The 21,793-nt window shown below is 43.1% G+C and overlaps 2 protein-coding genes and 1 long non-coding RNA gene across 4 annotated transcripts; 2 read left to right on the top strand and 1 right to left on the bottom strand.

The window, feature by feature from the left end:
* The first annotated feature begins 377 nt into the window (after nucleotides 1-377).
* plekhm3 (pleckstrin homology domain containing, family M, member 3) lies at nucleotides 378-15,212 on the top strand. 2 transcript variants are annotated; one of them, XM_077579651.1, is made up of 8 exons: nucleotides 378-509; nucleotides 1,646-2,263; nucleotides 4,748-5,686; nucleotides 8,410-8,555; nucleotides 8,636-8,829; nucleotides 9,848-9,911; nucleotides 13,109-13,266; nucleotides 13,366-15,212. In XM_077579651.1, the coding sequence occupies exons 2-8, from the start codon at nucleotides 1,753-1,755 to the stop codon at nucleotides 13,517-13,519; spliced, it is 2,166 nt and encodes a 721-aa protein (XP_077435777.1). In that variant the 5' UTR covers nucleotides 378-509; nucleotides 1,646-1,752; the 3' UTR covers nucleotides 13,520-15,212. The 2 variants fall into 2 exon arrangements, with proteins under 2 accessions (XP_077435777.1, XP_077435778.1); XM_077579652.1 differs by lacking the exon at nucleotides 378-509 and adding an exon at nucleotides 543-737.
* On the bottom strand, nucleotides 9,744-21,529 carry LOC144060282 (uncharacterized). The gene is made up of 3 exons (XR_013295891.1): nucleotides 21,086-21,529; nucleotides 10,529-10,564; nucleotides 9,744-9,902 (listed from the first exon to the last, which is right to left on the bottom strand). It is a non-coding gene; the product is annotated as an uncharacterized LOC144060282 (long non-coding RNA).
* fzd5 (frizzled class receptor 5) lies at nucleotides 17,725-20,643 on the top strand. Its single transcript, XM_077580934.1, has one exon. It carries the CDS (start codon nucleotides 18,150-18,152, stop codon nucleotides 19,839-19,841), a length of 1,692 nt encoding a protein of 563 aa, XP_077437060.1. The 5' UTR covers nucleotides 17,725-18,149; the 3' UTR covers nucleotides 19,842-20,643.
* Nucleotides 21,530-21,793: the final 264 nt, after the last annotated feature.

The following is a 21,793-nucleotide window of genomic DNA, read 5'->3' as shown; positions in this document are numbered from 1 at the left end:
GAAAAAAGTGTGAATCTACAGTGATAAATGATTTTAGAAAAAATCTTAAGAGAGATAAAAAAATAAAAATAAAACAATCCACATATATATTTTTTAGAAGAAGTTATGATTTAAAAAAATTGTTTCGAGAAAAAAAAGGTTAAAATATGCAAGAAAAAAAGGTAATAGTTTTTCGTGATTAAAAAGTACTAATATTTTGGAGACAGGGGTAAAAAAGTATAGTAATGCCTTTCTGAAATAAAATGTCACAAAATTGTATGAAAAAAATAAATATTACGACCTCATTCTCATAGTACTGTAATGTTATTTATTTCCTTTTGCGTGTGGCCCCAATTTTATATTAAATTACCACAAAGTGAGAGACAAATAAAATAAATAAATGAATATTGACAAACAAACAAAAATATGTAAAAGTTCCCAGGCAGACCATTTTTATGTTCCGCCTTCCGTTTCTGTCCGGACGTCTTTACCGAAGGACACTGTCAAATGACTTGATGGTAAACACAAAGGTGAGTCACATTCATGATCATCTCCTCTTTCTTTTAGTGGTGATGCTATAAAAATAACACGATGACCGTAAATATTCGCACCTGTTAAATGTTAACGTTGATATGGCGTGGACACTTTTTTTTTTCACATTTTTCGATGATGGAGAGACAGGCTAAGTCGTTAGCTTCCGGCTATCTCGCCCGGCTCGCGTCACAGCCGAGAACAAGACTGAGAAAACACTTTCTGATGTAAGCAAATGTGTAACTTTATACGATTACATGTGCGTGGGGTGGTGAAGCGGGTCGTTTTAACCAACTAGCTCCCGTTAGCCTAGCATCCCGGGGAGGCTGACCGTGACGTCACCTCAGTCTTGTTGACTGAGGGTGAGAGCTGCTGACTTGCTAGATGACAAGGACGCATGCGCATAATGAGATGCTGCTTCCACCTGCCATAAGTTAGGCTTTTCCCTTTACACTCAGTAAGGTAAAAAAAATTATATACTCTCTATTAACGTATATTAAATTCGGTTAACGCTGGGAGATGATGAAGTCTTCCTTAATACAACTAAATTTAAAAAAAGTTTATATATTTATAATTGTAAAAAAAGTAGGAGGTTATTCTGAGAGCTTTTTTTTCATATATTCATGAGACAAACATTTGAAATTGTTTGATAAATCGAGTCAATCTTAGCTGTAATGTTACAAGAAAAATGTTTTTGTTTTTTTTGGAGGGGAAAAAAATTAAGAAATGTTACTGTAATCACATGCCAATAATGGTGAAATAGCATGAGACATTGCTGTAAGAAAAAGTGTATTTCATGGTATATTCTTGAATAAGTGATGTAACCAAATTATGGGTAAAAAAAAAAAGTATTCAATGTGTGTGTGGCATGACCTGAGATGAGCTAATGGCTTTTTAAATAATTCATACGAGCAGACAAAGAGCCTGAGCTGAGCTGTAAAATCAATCAGAGCGCAGATTAGAGGGAAGAAGAGCGTACAAATGGATTGATAGACAGCAGATAAGAAAAAGCAGATACAAGTCGTGCTACAATCTACATGCTAAATTGACTCATATCCACACAGCTATGAATATCCGTGCAGCTGTGCTTCCACTCGTGCTTCCTCTTTACCGTTTTGTCTTCTTCCTGTTCCAGACCACCTCCATTTGAGGCCACAAGCTCATCCGGCATCCACCCAAAGGCTTCAGGCAGGACTTAATCCCCGACAGCAAGATGAAGTCTCCATAAGGATCCCGGTCCAGATGCCGAGATGTTTGGACCTAACTAGCGTGAGCTGTAAATGCAAGATGGAGGGCCTGAGGCAGCTGGACGTGGTGGGCGACATCAGCCCTGCTCTGGAGGCCACCGAGGACTTTGCTTCCCCGGGCGGCCCCAGTCCTCCCAAGAACCAGACCTCCGGGCAGCCCAAGAAGCTCCAGGAGGCGTCGAGCGCCGCGCTGGCCAAGCTGAGCTCCAGCGGCGTGTGGAGCCTCCTGGCGGGCCAGCAGCCCGAGGTGGGCCCGCTCGGGCTGGCCTGGGCCGACGGTCTGAGCGTGGTGGGACTACGGCACGGCAAGAGGAGCCGGGCGCGATCCACCAATGACTTGGTGGCGCACGGCAAGGAGGGCGCCGCCCTGGCCTCCAATGCCGCCTTCAAAAAGGGACACAACAGGTCCAGGTCCGACGTCAACTACCGAACGGCCGCCTACACTGACAACGGGCTCCCCGCTCTGGACACTCTGAAGAACGCAATTCTCAACCACCAGATGGAAGGTTGGTGCGCACGCACAAACACCACCAGCATATATATTGTGTCATATGTGCTTATGGTGTTATGTTTGTCTTGTTTTGTTTTATTAATATAACCACTATATGTCTTTGTAGTCCTTGTGGCCAGGTCGCTCTTGGAAAAGAGATTTTTCATCTCAATAAATTTACCTGGTTAAATAAAGGAAATTATGACAAATTAAATCTGTGTCTGTGATTATGGCTTAATGCTAACAAATAATGTAAAATGCAAATAAGACGTGGGCTAGCTAAGCTACCATCGGAATGGCGGTTAGAATTTATTAAATAATAAGTGAGTAGCGAATCTCGTATAATTGACAGCCTATTATAAATGCATTGCAATTTTTTAAATTAATGTAATAATAATTATAAACTAAATTATTAATTAAACATCTGATGTTAAAAGAAAAAGCAAATGACGATTACATTGTTCAAACTTTTGTTTTAGTTTTTCCCTCCACCTGCTTTATTTATTCCGAAAGCAAGCACAGGACTTGAAAAAACGAAACAATTTTTTTTTAATTGTGTCGATTGATTTTTTGTTTATAGAGGTAATGAGAAAATAAATGTGCTTCTTTTTTGAGAAGATTTAAAAGCAAACCTTTATGCATTACATTTATTTTGACAATTTAATTATACTGAGAGCTGTTCCTAATATTCTGTCCTGGTTTTATATCTAAATGAAGCAGCCAAAAATATTATCTATGGCATTTTTATTGCTTCAATACTGCAATTATATGTTGCAGGGGCCCATTTAATGAAAGAATATTGCCTGACACCATTTTCACTGATTTGCAAGGAAAATTCAGTCGGCCATTTTGCTTTGACGTTTTTCAGGGATTTTGTCATGAAAACGGAGGCCCGTTTGTGAAAACTAGCCCTCGACAGAAGTTTCACTGATCAAAATGAATTTGGGTGGACACTTCTAATTCGATCATGACAGAGTGCACAAAAAAGGACCCATGCCCAAAATTGAACAAGGAGTCAGCCATTTTGCTTGAAGCTTTTGAGATGAGATTCGCCATGACAAAAAGAGGTTGCAAAGACCGATGCGTGGGAAAAAGAAAAAAAAAACTTGGCCCCCGACACCGGTTTCACTGAACAGTGTCAAATGACATGTCAGGACAGAATTCGCACTTTGATGAATGAGCCACCCAAAATATTAGGTACACCTTTTTATTGCTTCAGATATTGATATTTTTGTCGCGTTGCTGTCTGCTGTTGAGTGTTGGATGTCTTTCTCTCCTCCTCCGAGGATGTAATGATAGAAAATGATGATAACCTTAAATGACACACACTCTCCAGAGGTCTGGGGGTGTGCGGGATAATAGCTGGTAATCCCGTCGGCAAATGGACTCAAATGAGGCGAGCGCGCAGGAAGCTAATTAAGGCGCCTCCCGACACGGGCGGGATTACGCCGTATTAGCATACGCGTGAAAAGCTAGCAGGCCGTTTAGGATGAAAAGGGGAGAAAGTGCGGTGGTAGTGGTGGGGGAGCACCAATGGATGGGACAAAGCGCCGTGTTTACTTTCCTCATTAGCAACAGCTGGTTAGCATCAACGCAATGAGTGTGTCGTCATTTATGCCTTTCACGCAGACAGAGACACAATACCTGTTACTGAAGATCCAGTATCCGCATTTACTTCTTATGGAGAACCCTGCATTCTTTTTTTTTTTTTAAATTAACCCATAAAAGGAAAATAATTTGAATATGAAGCCAATCTTCCTGTTAGCAAATTAGCATTCCGAGCTAGTTCATCACTCAAGTGTTGTTCCGTCTAATGGACGCAGACACTTTTCCCTCTCAAACCGCCCGAGCGTGACACGGGCCAATCAGCTCCGCCGTGCCACTGCTCATTTGCATATTCATATAAGCTTGGTTAATACGCTGACAAAACGTGTTTTGATAAGATCGATGAGGTCGTTTTCCCCTCCCTCTGATCGATTTCTCCCACCGGGAAAACAAAGTCCAACACCCGTCACTTGGAGCGCAGACGGGAGAAAATGGAATTAGCCGTAGGAGGCAACGGCCATTGTTGTTGTTCTAAATAAATGGAGGTAGCTTGACGCATCTTGATTTATGGGCATGCCAACACAAAGACGCTAGCGTGTTTAAACTGCAATCAGTGTGAACGCGACACTAATTGTTACCTCCTGGCGCCATTTTGGCTTTGAGGTTTCACCGTTAAAAAAGGGTTGCAAGAGTCCCGTCATGAAAAATGTAGCCGCTGTCAACAGTTTCACCGAAATACATAAAACTGAGTGGACGTGTCTATCATGATAGAAGAAAAAAAAGTCTCAAGGGAAAGGATGTCGGCCATTTTGTCGGCCTGTCTTTATGATGCCCACAGTATCGGCATCTTTCATGAGTAGCCAATACCTTGAAATAAGGCTGGTATCGGTCCTCGCCCATCCTTAGTTTTGAAGATTCGCTATGAAACAAAACACTCTATGTTGTCCTTTTTCAGGTGAGAAGGGGAGCAGCAGTAGCAGCATCGTGTTGAAGCAGGCCGAGATGGAGTATCGCGAGGGCCCGCGGGGCCGCTGGCGCGAATGCCACGTGGAGCTGACGCCTTGCGAGCTTCGCCTCTACACGCTGGACAGCAGCGCCAACAGGCAGCTGGGCACCGCCTATTCGCTGTCGCACTGCCAGGGCGTGACGGCGCCGGCGCCCTGCCAGCCGGCCGAACAGCGCACCCTGCAGGCCGTCTTCTTCAACAGCACGCGGGTGCAGCTGAGGGCCGCCACGCAGTGGGAGGCGTCCGAGTGGCGGCGCCTCGTGTGGGAGAAGGTCCAGGCGGCGAGGCCTGCCAGGCAGAGGAAGGGGGCGGCGGCGGAGAAGGCGGTCACTTTCCCCGACGTCTGTGACGGCGACCCGCCACCGAGCCGCCCCACCACTTTGCCCCTGTTCAGCCAGCGCTGCCAGGACGTCCTCAAAGCGGGGCTCCTGCACCAACTCCTGGACCAGAACAATTGGCGCGCCTTCACCTTCGTCTTGAGCAGAAGCGCCCTGCAGGCGTTCCCAACCGAGGGCCGCGGCCCCGTGTCGCGCCCGGTCCGCCAGTACGCGCTGACTTCCTGCCTGGGCGTGCAGCCGGACCCCGAGGTCCCGGACCAGGGCGAGCGCTTCCAAGTCACGTTCACGGACGAGGCGCTGCGACTGCGAGCCGACACCGCCGCCAAGGCCCTGGAGTGGATGGAGGCCCTGTGGGGGGCGGCGGGCACCCGGCGGCCCGCCCGGGAGGAGTGCGGGTCCCCGGCGCCGCAGGGTGTGCTGCTGAGGTGCAAAGAGAAGAAGCAGAAGGAGCAGCGAGCCAAGAGGCAGTCGGTCACCACCAGCTTTCTCGGGCTCCTCACCTGTGTCGCCCTGGAGAAGGGACTCACCGCTCAGGGCTTCACGTGCGCAGGTCAGGATCTCCTTTTCATCCTCCTCCTTCTGATTCTTTGTTCTCCTCTTCATGCTTTTCACCTGCTTCCCCACCCGTCTGCGTCTTTATCCTTACTCCTACTTCTTCAGCATCTTCACCTTTTTCTTTGCTTTATTTTCATTCCTCCTCCTTTTTCCTTCATCTGTTTCTCTTTTTACTCCTTATTCATCTGCTTCTTTTCTTGTTCCCCTATTTTTTCTTCTTCTTCACATTCTTCTGTTAATCAACTTCTTTCATTGTTTGTTTTTCCTTGTCTTCCTGGGTTCTCCTCCTTTTTTTCTCCTTCATTTCATTCTTCCCCTCCTCCTCCCTCATCTGCTTCTACTTCTCCCCCACCTTCTTGTCTTCTTCCATCCGTTTCTCCTCCTTCTCCCCATTTTGTCTGCTTTGTCTTCTTTTTATTTTGCCGCATCTCCTCTTCTGATTGAAAATGTAAGTGATGCACTACCCAACTGTGGCCAGCAGAGGCGCAAGAGATTCTCACTCCTCGTCGATCTTCGTTAACTCCTTTTTTCTCTTTCAACTCTTTTCATGAGAGCGCGTTGCATATGCAACACTCATACATACATATATACATGCGATTAATCTAACTGTTTAACATCTAAATGTACCATGTGGTCTATAATTATACATTTATACCTTTTGAAGGATACGTGTGGGTGGGTGTGGTGTGTTTGAAGAGCCGTACACAAACACTCCCACATGTATACTCAAAATGTGTGTATAGTAGTGACGTGACATTGCCATGTTTGTTTGGTCGTCATGTGGGGGAAAAAAATATTTTCTTTGATCTTTGTAATTTTCTTTTACACATTCTTACCTACTTTCACTTGTTACACAATTGCTGTATGGTCAAAAATTGTATGGCACCTTACTTGGCAAGCCCCTCCACTGCTTTGGTTTGCATTGTACACGTTTTTTTTGGCGCTCACCCACGGTGCATGCTGCAGGAGTGTTTTGTCAGTGTTAAAGAAAACACATCAAAGCTTTTAACACACACACACACACACACATCGGTCTTCTCAAAGGTGTGCAGGTCCGGACCCGCGGCGGGCAGATGAAAGCCCGGTATCGGCCCTCATGCCGTCTCCCACCGCCGTGCGCTCACCCCTCTACAGGTCAAAGTGACCCCCCCCCTTTTTTTTTTCTCCTCCCACCACCACCACCACCACCTAGCTCCCCCGCCACCACAGCGAGCCGAGGTACAATCGGTGGACCTTTTGAGCTGCGTTTGAATTCCCATTCATCTTTCTCGTCCCCACAATAAAAGATCAGAGAGGAGCGGCGGAAACTGCTAGAAGCTTTAGTGACAATTAGCAGACAAGTAACGCTCACAAATTGGTGGACATTGTGTATGTGTGTGCGTGTATAGTGAAGGTTTTTTTTTTTTTTTTTTTTTTTTTAACACAATGGTGTATGTAAAGTAAAATACGTATAGTACACAAAATGGTGGACAGTTAATGTGTATTGAAGTATCGTTTAGAAAATGGTCGACATTGTATGTAAAGTAAAACGCACAAAATGGTGGACATTATATGTAAAGTAAAATATGTATAGTGCGCAAAATGGTGGACAGTTAATATACTGTATATTAAAGTATTGTTCACAAAATGGTGGACATATGTATAGTACACAAAATGGTGGACATATGTATAGTACACAAAATGGTGGACAGTTAATGTACTGTATATCAAAGTATTGTTCACAAAATGGTGGACATGGTATGTAAAATAAAATATGTATAGTGCACAAAATGGTGGACAGTTAAAGTATTGTATATTAAAGTATTGTTCACAAAATGGTGGACATCGTATGTAAAGTAAAATATGTATAGTGCACAAAATGGTGGACAGTTAATATACTGCATATTAAAGTATTGTTCACAAAATGGTGGACATTAAATGTACAGTATAGTACACAAAATGGTGGACAGTTAATATACTGTATATTAAAGTATTGTTCACAAAATGGTGGACATTTAATGTACTGTATATCAAAGTATTGTTCACAAAATGGTGGACATCGTATGTAAAGTAAAATATGTATAGTACACAAAATGGTAGACAGTTAAAGTATTGTTCACAAAATGGTGTTCATTATGTGTAAAGTAAAATATGTATAGTACACAAAATGGTGGATGGTTACCATATATTAAAGCATTGTTCACAAAATGGTGGACATTCCATATAAAGCAGTACACAAAGTGTGCTCGACTGCTCGTGTTCAGGCGCACGCATGTCGTCGCCGTCACTTCCTGATGTTTATCGCACATCTTTTCTTCTCTGCGGCTCGTTCGCGCGCTCTCTGATGTTTGCTTGATAAGGCACACCTGTGTGTGCGCGCGCGCATGTCGAGTGTTTGGATGAAAATGGACGCAGGGAAGGATCTATTTGTTCCTCAGCTCTCGTGTTGTGACTACAGCTTTTTTTGGCGTGACGGCACGAGACGGCACTTTCGCAGCTGGATGGCGGGAGCTGTTAGCCTTAGCGTATTTCAAAGCTAGCCTCACTTAGCGACACGACATTTGGTAGACATGTCTATCATGAGTAGACTCACGAAAAAGTCTCAAGAAGCCATGTCCAGAAAGACACCGGAAGTCCGCCATTTTGGTTTCAAAAAGCCATGACGGTCATGTCTGCCGGTGACACTAAATTGCGCAACATTTGCATTTTGGTCACTACACTTGTCTCTCTTGCGCGCAGGCTGCCAGCGTCCAGTCGGCGCCTCCAGGGGCAAAGCCAAAGTGTGCCACTACAGCGGCTGGTATTACTGCCAAAACTGCCACCAGGACAACACCTTTCTCATCCCAGCCCGACTGCTGCGCAACTGGGACACCAGCAAGCACAAGGTGACGCAGCGCCGAAAACGCCAGCCAATCCAGCCTTGCCAATTCATATTGTTTGAGTTGTGAGCGCGATCTGCTTGCAGGTGTCCAAGCAGGCGAAGGAGTTCCTGGAGTTTGTGTACGAGGAGCCCCTGCTGGACGTGCAGCAGCTGAACGGGGGTCTGTACGAGCACTGCGAGCCCCTCAGCGCCGTGCTGCGCCTCCGCCAGCAGCTGCAGTCGCTACGCGCGTACCTGTTCGGCTGCCGCGCCGCCATCGCCGAGGACCTGCGCCGAAGGTACGGTCCGTTTGCAGGCCCACTCGCAACAGGAGTGGGCGGGACCACCTGACTCGTACGCGCGTCTGCGTTTACGTGTGTGAGTGAGGGCACGCTTTTGAACAATGCCAAACGAAGCACAATTGATGACGGTTTTGTGGCGCTAAAACATTTGGATTAGTTGTTTTTTTTTTGCTCCAGGTCATTTTTAGTCTACATCGGTTTTTAACTGAATGTTGCCTACCACTAATATATGAGGTTAAGTAAAAAATAAATTAAATTAAAAGCTTTACGTTTGTTCTGGTTTATTTAAATACATTTAATTTATTTGAAATTATTTTAAATACTTAAATTACATTAGATTTTAATATTTAATTATATATAAATATAATTATTGAATTTTCTATATATATATATATATATATAATATTTTAATAGTATGTTGATATTTAATTTAAAAGTATAATAATTACATTTGATTAAAATATGTTTTATTTTGGTTTCATATCATTTAACTATGTCATTTTATTTAAAAAAAAAAAATTCAGACTTCCAATAACAAAAAAGAAAGAAAAAAGTGTATTTTGAAATTCACGATGATAAAGAAAAAAAAAATTAATACATTTTTTATGGGAACAAAAATAATGTATTCTAATTTTCATGTTGTAAAATTACAACATTTGTTATAATCACTATCGAATCGATTTCCCTTTTTAAGCCTGATATCGATTCATAAAACCATGAATCGATCAATCTCTTTTTCCCATAAATTAACAAGGAAATATAATTTTAAAGGCAGAGTTTTTGTTGTTGTTGTTGTTGTATTTGACTGTTTTCTTGACATTTAGTGTTTACATGTATTTAAAAATATTTTTTTACATTTATGACTTGACTTAGTCCTTTAAGACCATTCAGGATATTTTTAATTTATATTTACAATTATTGAATTAATCATTCAACCAGTTACTTCCTCTGCAAAATTTAATGTTTGTGGAGTTTTTATCAAGACGTCATAAAATGTGTTGTCTTTCGTCCACAGAATTTTCCCTCGGGAGTATTTGCTGCAGCACATTCACCTCTACTCCATTGCTGACCTGCAGCAGGTACGCACACACAAAACACAATGTCACAGTAGACACAAAATCGTATATGAAGTAGTTCTCAACAGATATTCAATATTTTTGCTATTAAAAACAGCATTGGTCGTAAACGGTTTGAGTTATAATAGGAGTGTCCCAACACTTTTGCTCAAACGTGCATAAAGCTTTCTTTGTGAGGTTATTAGTGGACACAGTTGAGCACGCTAACTTTTAGTGGGCGTTTGTACAAATGAGGCCAACATGGCGGCGGTGGAGTGGAGGTAAATTGAGGGATGTTGGAGGATGGTGGGCGGTCAGGTTGGGGGGGGGGGGGGTTCGAGGAAAAGGGTCCACAAATGAGTGAAAAGTTCTTTTGTGGGTGATTATGTTGCACCCTGCCCCTCTTTTCTTTTTTGACGAGGGGGCTTCCTCGCTCGCCCGCTCTCACGGTGAAAGAGCGCCCTCAACCTAGCCCCTCCGGACCCCCGGCCCTGCGCACCCTCGCACCTCCTCCACTCCCACACTGTGTCGCTTTGCTTGGCTAATTGCTCACATTGAGAAGCAACAGGCGGGAAAACAAAAGCGTGACATGGCGGCGTTCAGACACACACACACACACACACACACACACACACACATACCTGTTAGCGTGTTAGCACAGGATTCGCACATCGTCGCTGTTTGGAAGAAGAGAGAGAGAGAGATGAATATAAATATGTATTATCATTTGCATTTAATATCACGTCATCTTAAAGTTACATTATTTTTTACAAATATTAAAAATAGTCACTTCAAATGTCGTTCCATTTTCTTCCCATGTTTTCAAAAATTATAAACTAAATATTTTATAATGCGACATATGTTTACTTTCACTTTTATTTTTGAATGATTTGCAATGTTAAACATAAAAATAATAGTTTCAAATATTTTTAATCGTGAAGTTAGTCTATTTTTTCATCCTAAATATTTTTATTTTATTTATTTTTTAGTTGATCTAAATGTATATATATTTTAATGGTAGTATTTTAAAATTAAAATAATTGGATAAATATTTTTATTTATTTTGTTAATATAAAGTTATTTTTAAAATTGTAAAATAATTTAAAAGTACAAACAGAAAATCCAATCGTAAGATTTCTTTTATAGAGAATAAATTAAGATATTGAAAAATAAATACGTATTTTAATATGAACACTTAAATAAATGTGAACATAGATTTCAGAGTTTGCATATATTTTTAATAGTTCTATGGATTGTAAAATAAAAAAAGTATTTGTCAAACGTAGTTTGCGTTTGTTCGTGCGTGCGTTGAAGTCAGTCAGTCAGGCAGCTGTTTAACGTCCGTTTTAGCGGATTAGAAGGCAGCACAAAGACTCCGCATGCAGTAAAGAGGGCAGACTTCAACTGCAGCGTGTGTGCGCGTGCGCGTGCGTGTGCACGTGTGCGTGGAGTATAAGGAGTGTGCATCTTAACGAGTGTTTACAAGCTACGACGGTTGATATTTTTATTACAGTTAACAGTATACTGTGTCTGTTTATAAAACATAAACAAGTGATCAGAGTTTTTTTTTTTAAAAGGTCTTTGAATGCATCATTGTTCAACTTTGTTGGTGGTCTCCAAAACACGCACACAAATTGATGACAATTTCACTTTTCCAAAAAAATGTAATTCTTTGAAAGAATTACAAGGGTTTGTTAGTATTTTGTGGGGACATCAGGGTTAGGGTTTCAATGGAGAGATTCAAAGTAGGGTGCCAAGCCTGGGTTGGCGTTTCAAACCGTGGTTAGCGTTCTGAAGTAGGTCTTCAAGCCGGGGTTCAAGTTTCACGTTTTGACTTTTCAGGCTAGAGTTCAAAAGAAGGGTGGGGTTTCAAATGAGGGTTTTATTCCGGGGACAGGGTTTTAAACCAGGGTTAGGATTTCAAACCCAGTTTTGGAGGGGTAGTTTCTTGGGGGTTTTAAATTAGGGTTTGGGGCGTTCAAACAAGGGTTAGGGTCTCAAATGATGGTTTTAGGCCAGGGTGAAGGTTTCAAATTCCGAATTAATTTCAAATTCTAATTAGGTTTCAAATGATGTTTTCAAATTAGGGTTTCAAGCCAGGGGTTTTGTAAACCAAGTTTTTGCATTTCAAGGCCGGTTTAGGGTTTCTAAGAAGGGTCAGGTTTCAAAGGTGGATTCCAAGCCCGGTTTCAAACTTGGGTCCGGGTTTGAAATGAGTCTTCGGTTCTCGTCGGGGCTCGTCCTCCCCCTCCCTGCTTTACTTGCGCTCCAATTAGGAGGCGAGGTGTTCATTAGGGAGCCTGTCAGCACGCATCAAGACGCCCATTCGTCAGTGGGACTGGGAGGGGGGGACCCGGGGTTGGGGGTGGGGGGGGGGCACAACGGCGTCAACTCCCCCAAACATTCATCAACCTCTTCATGTATTTAGGAACACTTTGCATGCGACTACACACACGCACACACGCATATTGTGTGCGTGTGCGTGTGGTCCGCATGCATGACGGAGGGTGCGATTGGCAAGTGGGAAACACACACTCGTGTTGCTAAAAAGGGAGTTTGCAAATATCTCAATGAAAAGACACAACAGGGTTTCAAATTAAGGTTCCAAAATCATTACATTTGAAATAAAATAAAATAAATTAGTGTTTCTAATTAAGACTTCAAAATCGGCTTTCAGAGTGGGGGTTTGAACCCAGTGCTATGGTTTCAAGTCAGGGTTACAAATTAGGGTTTCAAGGCAGTGTTGCCATTTAAAATTTGGGTGTAAAATCTGGGTTGGGGTTTCAAGAAAGGATTAGGTTTTCATGTTTGGAATAGGGCTTCAAGTTCATATTCCAAGGTCAGGTTTCAAGCTAGGGTTAGGCTTTTAGCCAAACATGGTGATTCGGGTTCTAAGTTAGGCTTAGAGTTTCAAAGTAGGGTTCCAAGGTTTGCTTGGTTTCAAGTCATGGTCAGTGTTACAAATTACGGCTTCAAGTCCAAATTTGGTTAAGAGTTTCAAAGTATGGTTTAAAGTCTGTGTTAGGGTTGCAAACTATGGATAGGGTTTAAAATTAGAGTTTCAAGTCTGGGTTGAAAATAGCCTGAGTTTCAAAGTAGGGTTTCAAGTCAATGTTAGGGTTTCAAAGTAGTCAATGAAAACCACTGTGGGTGTGGCTACATGCTACCTACGTGTACTCCTCTGACCCCGCCCCCCGCTCTGGTGGCCCCGCCCCCTGCAGGTGATTGACGGCCATCTGGCGCCTTTCCTGTCCAAAGTCATCAAGTTCGCCAGCGCTCACGTGCTGGGCTGCACGTTGTGCCGGCAGAAAGGTTTCATCTGCGAACTGTGCCACAGCGGACACCTCATCTACCCCTTCCAGGACAGCGCCACCAGGAGGTTGCTCTTTGTATTACAACCAATTACCACATTCCTCAACAACCAATAGAATGGGGGGAGTCGCTAAATAATTTTCCTGGCATGTCGTGCTCCCGTCAGGTGCTCGGGCTGCGGCGCCGTCTTCCACGCCGAGTGTCGGCAGAAGTGTCAGCCGTGTCCTCGCTGCGTCCGACGCGAGCTCCACCACACCAAACGGCCGTCGTCATTCTGGTCGCCCGACGACGACCAACACCTGCCGTACCAGGACACCTGAGACCACGGACACGGACCACGGACACAAGATGCAGGAAGCGCCGGCGGTCCGAGCCGAGCTCAAGTGAAAGACGCTTTGGGGGAGCGTAAATGTTGCACAAGGACTTCTTTATACGGCTACACATAATGGCGGCGGCTATTCGGTGACCGCAAAATGGCCGCCGCTGTTTGAGCACATGAAATAATCGTCAATGTCAAAATAATCACTGAGTCATGTTGTGGACAGAAGTCTCACAGATACTTGTCAGAAATTGTTTTTGGAGCCAAACAGCGCCCCCTATGTTCATACTATTAGCTACCAAAACGTTTCCCTCCAGGATGGTGCTAAGTCTCTTTTTTTAATTTATTTTGGAAATAGCGTAGACTGTAGACCGCTGTTGCGATAAACTATGACATGTTAACGAAAACAATTATGAGCCAACAACTTGAGTGTCTAAGTTATTAGCCGGTTAGCATTTTATTTCAAACACAACGTTAAATTGTTAATAGTAAATGACCCTGGACAAACTACGACTTGTAATGGTTAGGAAAAAAAATGAAGAGCTAGCATCCTGTTTTTCATAACATCCAAACAAAACAACCAGCGTGAGTAAACTACGCTAACATTAGCATGTTAGCGACTATTACAACTCGACGTTAGCATAAACACTAGTTTGTAGCAAAAAAATGACAAGTATGTGTTAGCGAACGAGCAATAATTTGAAATTTACACACCTTGAATTGCAATAGCGTCATTAGCGATTAACTAATTGGCTGCCCAGCTATTACGACCTAACATGAACAATTTAAAAAATGAACAAATATTATGCTCGCTCGTTACATGAAAACCAAATGACGTGTACGCTAACAAGCCATACACTAGTGCTCTGTTTTATTTTTATGGTACTAGCTTAAGTAAAAAAAAAATCTCCTTATTGTAATCGGTAACATTACGAGTTGTAGTTGATGTCGTAAAAGTTGTCTACGTTCAACTGTTAAACATAAACAATTAAAACTTAAATTATTACTTGTAACATTAACAATAATGACAGTAATACTTGAAGTCTTGTGCGTCCTGTCACGCAAGCTACATTTTCTAAAAATATTTTATTTTGAAAGTTAAATTGTTAAATGTTGACTACAATGTCAAACTGTGTTAATTTAGAAAATCATAGTGACAATTTAACATAACATTGACCTTGACAGTAGATTTTTTTTTTTTTTTTTATCATTGATAAGGCGCAAAGTAAGCCAATGAAGGATAATTTGACATTAGCACGGTCTGATTAGCGCTATAAACTGTGAGCAATTAGCATCTCCCACTTTTGAGTGTTCGGGGTCGCATGTGTGACGACGCCATTTTGAACTAGCGTTGACGCTCGTAACGATATTTACATTATGTCAACATTTGAGCCATAAAAATACAAACACGCTTTGCTTTTTATTTGCATTTCAATTCAGGGACTAAATAAATTGTACTTTGGTCAACACATTAATGTATTTTTATTTTTTGTTTAAATTATTTTTGCTATGCAATAAGGGAAAAAGACTGATTACTCCTGTTTTTGTTTGCCACATTTTCATTTATTTTGCCAACAAATGTGTTTTATGTTTTCTGAAGTATTAAATCAAGCACTTTAGTTTAAAATTTGCACTTTTCATGTTATTTGTTTCTTTCACTTTGGTTGATGGCCAATAAATCGTCTACAAAGAGATTTTGTTGTTTACCTCGTACTTTTAGCATGTAGCGACTGTTTTTTTTTTCCCCCACACAAAAAAAAAAAACCATTACCCACGATACCTATCACTGCGTATCACGTTACGTGAAACTTGGAACACAGGTGACCACGCAGGCGCGGCGCAACGGCGGTGACATCATCGTCTATGTCCTACAAAGTGGATTAAACGTTGACGTGACAAAAAGCTAGCACGTCACTTAGCATCGGGTCAGCTAGCGTGGCCGCGGAGGCTCTCGTCTAATGGCGGCGGAGCGTCGCTGCCTTAATTGTCGCGGCCAATTAGCGCTGACGAGCTGGACCACAAAGCGGCAAGTGTAGCCAGAGCAGCATCGCTTTTGTCCTGCTCCACTGGCCCGCGGACCCTCGCCGCTCATTTAGAGACGGGGCGAGTGAGGGGGGAGAGAGAGACCCCCACATGCCAACGCAAATCAAAACAAAAGAAAGACACTTTAAGGAGAGGGAAACGGTCACAAAGTGGGGGGGGGGGGGGGGCACACGTGCACGGTGTGTGCGTGCGTGCTCATTCATGTATGCGTTTCCATGCAGGTCACATGATTTAATTTAACTTTTTTTTTTTTTAATAGTTTTTACTTTTTTCAAAAATGCGTAGTTTTATTTCTTATTAGTTTTAGTTGTATTTAATTTATTTATTTATTTTTAATATATGGAGTATTTGTCAAGTGCAAGATTTAAAAAAAAAAAAATGTCATTACGTATTGTGTAATAAAAGTACAATTCTCACACGATTGTTTGACCTTCCTTCTCTACAGACGTACAGCTATACCGAAATAAATACAATTAAATAAAAAAAACAAAAGCTCATGTATGATATTTATTGACAGACAAAAATGTAAAAATATTTTCTCTATAAGGATAGTTCATTTTAGTTAGATTTATAAACTTTAAGATGTAGTATTACATATTTTTCAATTTTAGCTGGAGTTATTTTGTTAGTTTCCGTTAACTGCAATAACATTGGTGTGTGTTAATGTGTGAGGGAATGTTATGTTCATGCATGTGTGTTTGTGAAAAGCTTTGTTGGTCGTAAAAGGTAAATAATAACTTTCTGTTGAATAAATGTGAGTTATTTGGTGGATAGTTAAAAGAAGAAAAAAACCGGGATATTTCAGTGCTCACTTTAGTCCAACTTGAAGCTGGAAAATCACAAACGTCGTGATTGATGTTTCTTTTTATCAAAGTCACCTGAGAGGGAAACAAAACTTCAACCTTTCGCAAACATACAAAACCGTCGAGCTAAACCTTTGAACCCGACCCTTTAACGCGGTCGCAAAGCACCACACACTAACTCCCAACTCTATACCATTATTTTCGTCTACTTCAAATTTTCGTCTACTTCAAACATATAAGTGGTCAAATAGCCTAAAATGTTTTTCGTAAAGAAAAGATTATTACTGTTTGCTAATTTTGTTTTTATTGCAAACACATTTGACTACAAAGTTAGTTAACTGACGGCTACTCATTCATCAATGTCAGTCATCCATTAACCGGTGCATTCAGATGCTGCTCAGTCATTTCCGCCCGGGTGGGCGTGCCAATGGAAGACAGGACGCAGTCGGTGCATTCAGGTGCACGAAGTTAAAAAGTTTTGTAAAAACGAAAAAAAAAAAAAACTAATTTAAAAGAACTGACAGGAAATTCAAAAACAACTAAGACTTGGTAGAAAGGAAAAAAAATACATAAAATTGAAAAGCAGCTAGTGCGTTCAAGTGCACTGTGTAAAGGACAATAAAGTCTTGGTGGAATTACGACATTTTACTGAATTAGACAGGCCGCTGATGTGTTCAGGCGCACTGGCTGAAAGACAACAAACCTCGTTCAAATAAAGCCAAATACATGAATTTAAATGAATTACCGGTACTTTCAGGCGCACCCAGAAAGACGCCTTGTTGCAATAAAGAAAGCCTAATTTAAATGAACTGGTGCATTCAAATGTACTCAGTAAATAGCACTTAAAGCAATGTTAAAACTTTTTTAAACCAACAAGTGATGCATTCATGTGCAATAGTTAAACAACAACTGAGCCTTAAGCAGTGATTTGAAACAAGCAGTCGGTGCGTTCAGGTACACTTGGAAAATGATAATTCTTCAGTTGCACTCCGAAACAAACTTCAGAGGCTTGTAGAAGCAGCTAATGCGTTCAAGTACACTCGGTTAAAGACAAGGAATGTTTTGAAAAAAAGAAAACGCATTTTAACTACACGTTTTACGCCCTACATTCACCGTCTCAATTATTAGATAATAAATGCAAAACGTTAAATATATATTTTCTCTCACAATCAATCATATAATTTTTTTCTCATTCAATTATAAGTCAAATAGTTCATTTTTATGAGTTCAAATGACAGGTCCACGGGCAGTAAATTACGTCGTCCTACGATGTCCGAGGGTGCCTGAAGGCAGCATGCAGCCAGGCTTGCAGGAGGCGGTCAGTGCGTGTTGGTTTTGCTTCAGTCTGTGCTGGGGTTCGGCACCTGAGGGGTCGCGTGTGGTGCGAGGGATGCGGTGGGACGACGGAAGCCGCCGGACGAAGAGGCGGGGGGGAAATAACAAGTTTGTGTTGCAGAGGAGTTTATTTGTTGTTATTTGAAAGTGGATGACGACGTCACGCGAGACTTTTGTATTTTTCTTGATGGTTGATTTTAGTTGGCACGGTGTTACTTCGTCGTGGATGCAGGAGGAGGTTTAAGTGTTTGTTTTTTTCTCCACGTTGGATTAATAATCAATCAGAAAGTTTGCACAGGAGAATGGACTTCAAAGGCACAGTTGCACTGGACTATAAACCGTTTTTTGTTTTGTTTTGGTTTTAAACGGACCACAAGTCTTTAAGACCACTTTTAGTTTGGTTTTAAATTAACCCCAAGACCACAAGGCTTTAAGACCACTTTTGGATCAATGGAGTCGATTATGAGGTTTTTGCTGGTCCTGCTGATCCAGAGTGGGTCCCAGGTCCATGCAGCTTCCAAGGAGATCTCATGCGAGCCCATCACGGTGCCCATGTGCCGGGGCATCGGTTACAACCTGACCTACATGCCCAACCAGTTCAACCACGACACCCAGGAGGAGGTGGGCCTGGAGGTACACCAGTTCTGGCCCCTGGTCCGGATCCGCTGCTCCCCTGACTTGCTGTTCTTCCTGTGCAGCATGTACACGCCCATCTGTCTACCGGACTACCGCAAACCGCTACCGCCGTGCCGCTCTGTTTGCGAACGGGCCCAACGCGGGTGCTCGCCCCTCATGAGCCAGTACGGCTTCGAGTGGCCCGAGCGGATGAGCTGCGAGCGTCTTCCCCGACTGGGCGGAGACACCCTCTGCATGGACCAGAACGGGAGCGAGGCCACCACCCCGCCGCCGCCGCTGCCCTTCGCCAAACCCACAACCAAGAACCGCTTCAGAGCGAACGCACCGGCCCAAAGTGAGCGCGAGTGCCGCTGCCGGGAGCCCCTGGTGGCCATCAAAAGGGAGTCGCACCCGTTGTACGGGCGGGTCCGAACGGGGCCCCTCATCAACTGCGCCCAGCCATGCCACCAGGCGTACTTCTCGGAGGATGAGCGAACCTTCACCACCCTGTGGGTGGGGCTGTGGGCGGCGCTCTGCTTCGCATCCACCTTCACCACGGTGGCCACTTTCCTCCTGGACATGCAGCGGTTCAAGTACCCCGAGCGACCGATCATCTTCCTGGCGACTTGTTACCTCTTTGTGTCATTGGGGTACATCATCCGGCTGGTGGCGGGGCACGAGCGGGTCGCGTGCGCACCCCTCGCGGACCAGTCTCACATCCTCTACGACACGGGCGGTCCCGCTTTGTGCACCCTGGTCTTCCTGCTGGTCTACTTCTTCGGTATGGCCAGCTCCATCTGGTGGGTGGTTTTGTCTTTCACGTGGTTCCTGGCCGCAGGTATGAAATGGGGCAGTGAGGCCATCTCGGGGTACTGCCACTACTTCCACCTGGCCGCCTGGCTGGTCCCCAGTGTCAAGACTGTCCTGGTTCTGGCCCTCAGCGCCGTGGACGGGGACCCGGTAGCGGGTATCTGCTACGTGGGCAACCAAAGCCTGGAGAACCTTCGAGGTTTTGTCCTGGCCCCCTTGGTGGTCTACCTGTTCGCCGGCTCGCTCTTCCTCCTTGCCGGTTTTGTGTCGCTCTTCCGCATCCGCGGTATCATCAAACAGGGCGGCACTAAGACCGACAAACTGGAACGTCTCATGATCCGAATCGGACTTTTCGGGGTGCTCTACACAGTTCCCGCCGCGGTGGTGGTGGCCTGCCTGGTCTACGAGCAGCACCGCCGCCCCGACTGGGACCAGGCGCTGGCCTGTTCTTGCGCCGCCGAGCGCCAGCGGGTGGGCGGTGGGCCCGACTACGCCGTCTTCATGCTCAAGTACTTTATGTGCTTGGTGGTGGGCATCACCTCGGGGGTCTGGATCTGGTCTCGAAAGACCTTGGAGACCTGGCGCAGGTTCCTGGTGCGCTGCTGCCCCTGGTGGCCCCACAAGGTGGCGGCTCCGCCCCCTGTGTATGCAGAGGCCGCCGCCGCTTTAACGGGACCCGTCCACGGAATTTACCATAAAGCTCCGTCTCATATCTGACAAATAAGTCCTTAAACTTGGGACCAGAAGATCCAAATCTTCAAGTACATGGAGCCATGGAACCAGTACTTCCTGACGCATTCACAAACTAAACTTTATTTATTGATGTATATATTGGAAGAAGTTCTGCCACAAGGTCCTGGTCTTCGACTATGAACATGTAAATAAATGTAAGTGCTATTGAACTTCAGCTTCTAATACAGGTTTCCGTAACTGCTTTGGGCCTTCAGCACCATCTGCTGGTGGGAAGAGGAGCTGCTTAACATGACTGCCTACGACCAATAGGAAGGAAACGGTAGTCATGTGACCCGTTTTGTTTTTTCAATTAATAGATATGAAACTATACAGTCATTTTTTATTTACAAATTTTATATAAATTCATATTTGGACAATGCCGATGTCAACCCAATGTCCTCAAGGTTTTGCAATCAGTGTTAAGAAAAAAAAAAAGGTTAAGAATTTTAGCCATCCATCTTAAATTGCCGGAAATCTAAATGGACTGTTGTAAAAAAAAAAAAAAAAATGTTTTTAAAAAAATATATATTGTTATATGTTCATTCACAATCACGTTGGATCATTGTTGAGGTGGTTGCCTCAAGGTTTAGTAGTAAGGTTTGAAAAAAAAAAATCGTAATTATTTGCAACCTGACATTCTGCTGTTGCTTGTTTTAAATCGCCATCATTCTAAAAAGGGACTTTCGTGCTGTTATGGGTCGATGTTTTGTAATTGTTTGCCTCAATTTACATTTGCTATCCAAGGTACAGGAATTAAAAAATAAATGAAAAACCTCATCTGCTTTAACCGTCAAAACCATCAGGGCATTTCTTTCTTTCCTTTTCTTTTGTATGTTTGTTTAAAAAAAAGGTGCAGATTTTGGTACAAAACAAGCACTTTGTTAACACTATTGTGGGGTTTTGTTTTGGTCTGAGACACACAATGGACTCAAAATGGGTGTTTTTCCCATTCTGGTGGCATCACTGACATACTTTTTTTTTTTGTTCATTTGTCACTGAAATGTTCTTTTTCTGCTGGCAGTTGAAGTTAATAGACCGATTAAAATGTGACACGTTTGCAACTTTTGTCACATTGTGTTTATTGTATTACTTGTTTATCTGCTTTATTTAGCATTCAAATGTCATCCAATTTGGATTGTGTTATTTTTTTTTTTTGCAAGCTTTCCAACATGACAATGTGTCTGTAGACGCAAGTGAATTAAAAGGTAGATTTCGATGGCAACACTCACCGCGTTGTCACGTAACTCGTTGGTGCCCTCCTAAGGAACAAAAGCAGTAGTTCTGTCAATAAGGCTTTGTTTGGGGGAGGAGCCAGTCGCAGGGAAGCAGGGCAAGGAGGCGAAGATGAAAAAGGGACTTTCATTTCTACAAAACAAAAAGCGAGCTCCAAATTGCAAGGTAAAACAAAACATGGGGGGGAAAAACAACAAGGCAAAAACGGGCAGCATGACATGAGGAAAAGACAATGAACCAACACACACACAGAGGAGACAGGAGACTAAATACACAGACGCTAATGACACAACAAGACACACCTGTGCCAAGACACGAGTGGCTGAGGGCACTGATTGGTTGACACGAGGAAGGGCAGGATTACACTTAACAAGACCAAGGGAGACACACGAGGAAAAACAGAACCCAAACATGACAAGTACATGACAAAACTGTCACAATCAGACGTGTAAAATATGTACTTTGAAAATGTATTGCTTAAATATATTCCACCCTGACTAGCGACGCATGCCTGTGACGTCATCAATAAGCGCGCAAGGTAGACAAATACAATACTACAAAAAAGGTCTACAATATACGTTTTTTTTTCTTTTTTACTTGAATTACTTGGCTAAAACGTACATGTTAAGCTACAAGAATAACTACTGAAGCCAATTTTTTAAAAAAAATCTATTACACAAATCAATGTTTAACATGCTTGCTAA

Source organism: Vanacampus margaritifer, chromosome 11, assembly GCF_051991255.1.
Source record: "Vanacampus margaritifer isolate UIUO_Vmar chromosome 11, RoL_Vmar_1.0, whole genome shotgun sequence".
Taxonomy (NCBI): Eukaryota; Metazoa; Chordata; class Actinopteri; order Syngnathiformes; family Syngnathidae; genus Vanacampus; species Vanacampus margaritifer.
Note: the sequence above shows the minus strand (reverse complement) of the source record. Positions and strands in the feature narration are given on the sequence as shown.

Bases quoted from the DNA above. Each gene is read 5' to 3' on its own strand.
- plekhm3 (XM_077579651.1), top strand. From the start codon at position 1,753: ATGCCGAGATGTTTGGACCTAACTAGCGTGAGCTGTAAATGCAAGATG. The intron at 5,687-8,409 runs GTCAGGATCTCC...TCTTGCGCGCAG, and splicing joins TCAGGGCTTCACGTGCGCAG to GCTGCCAGCGTCCAGTCGGC. The intron at 9,912-13,108 runs GTACGCACACAC...CGCCCCCTGCAG, and splicing joins CCATTGCTGACCTGCAGCAG to GTGATTGACGGCCATCTGGC.
- fzd5 (XM_077580934.1), top strand. From the start codon at position 18,150: ATGGAGTCGATTATGAGGTTTTTGCTGGTCCTGCTGATCCAGAGTGGG.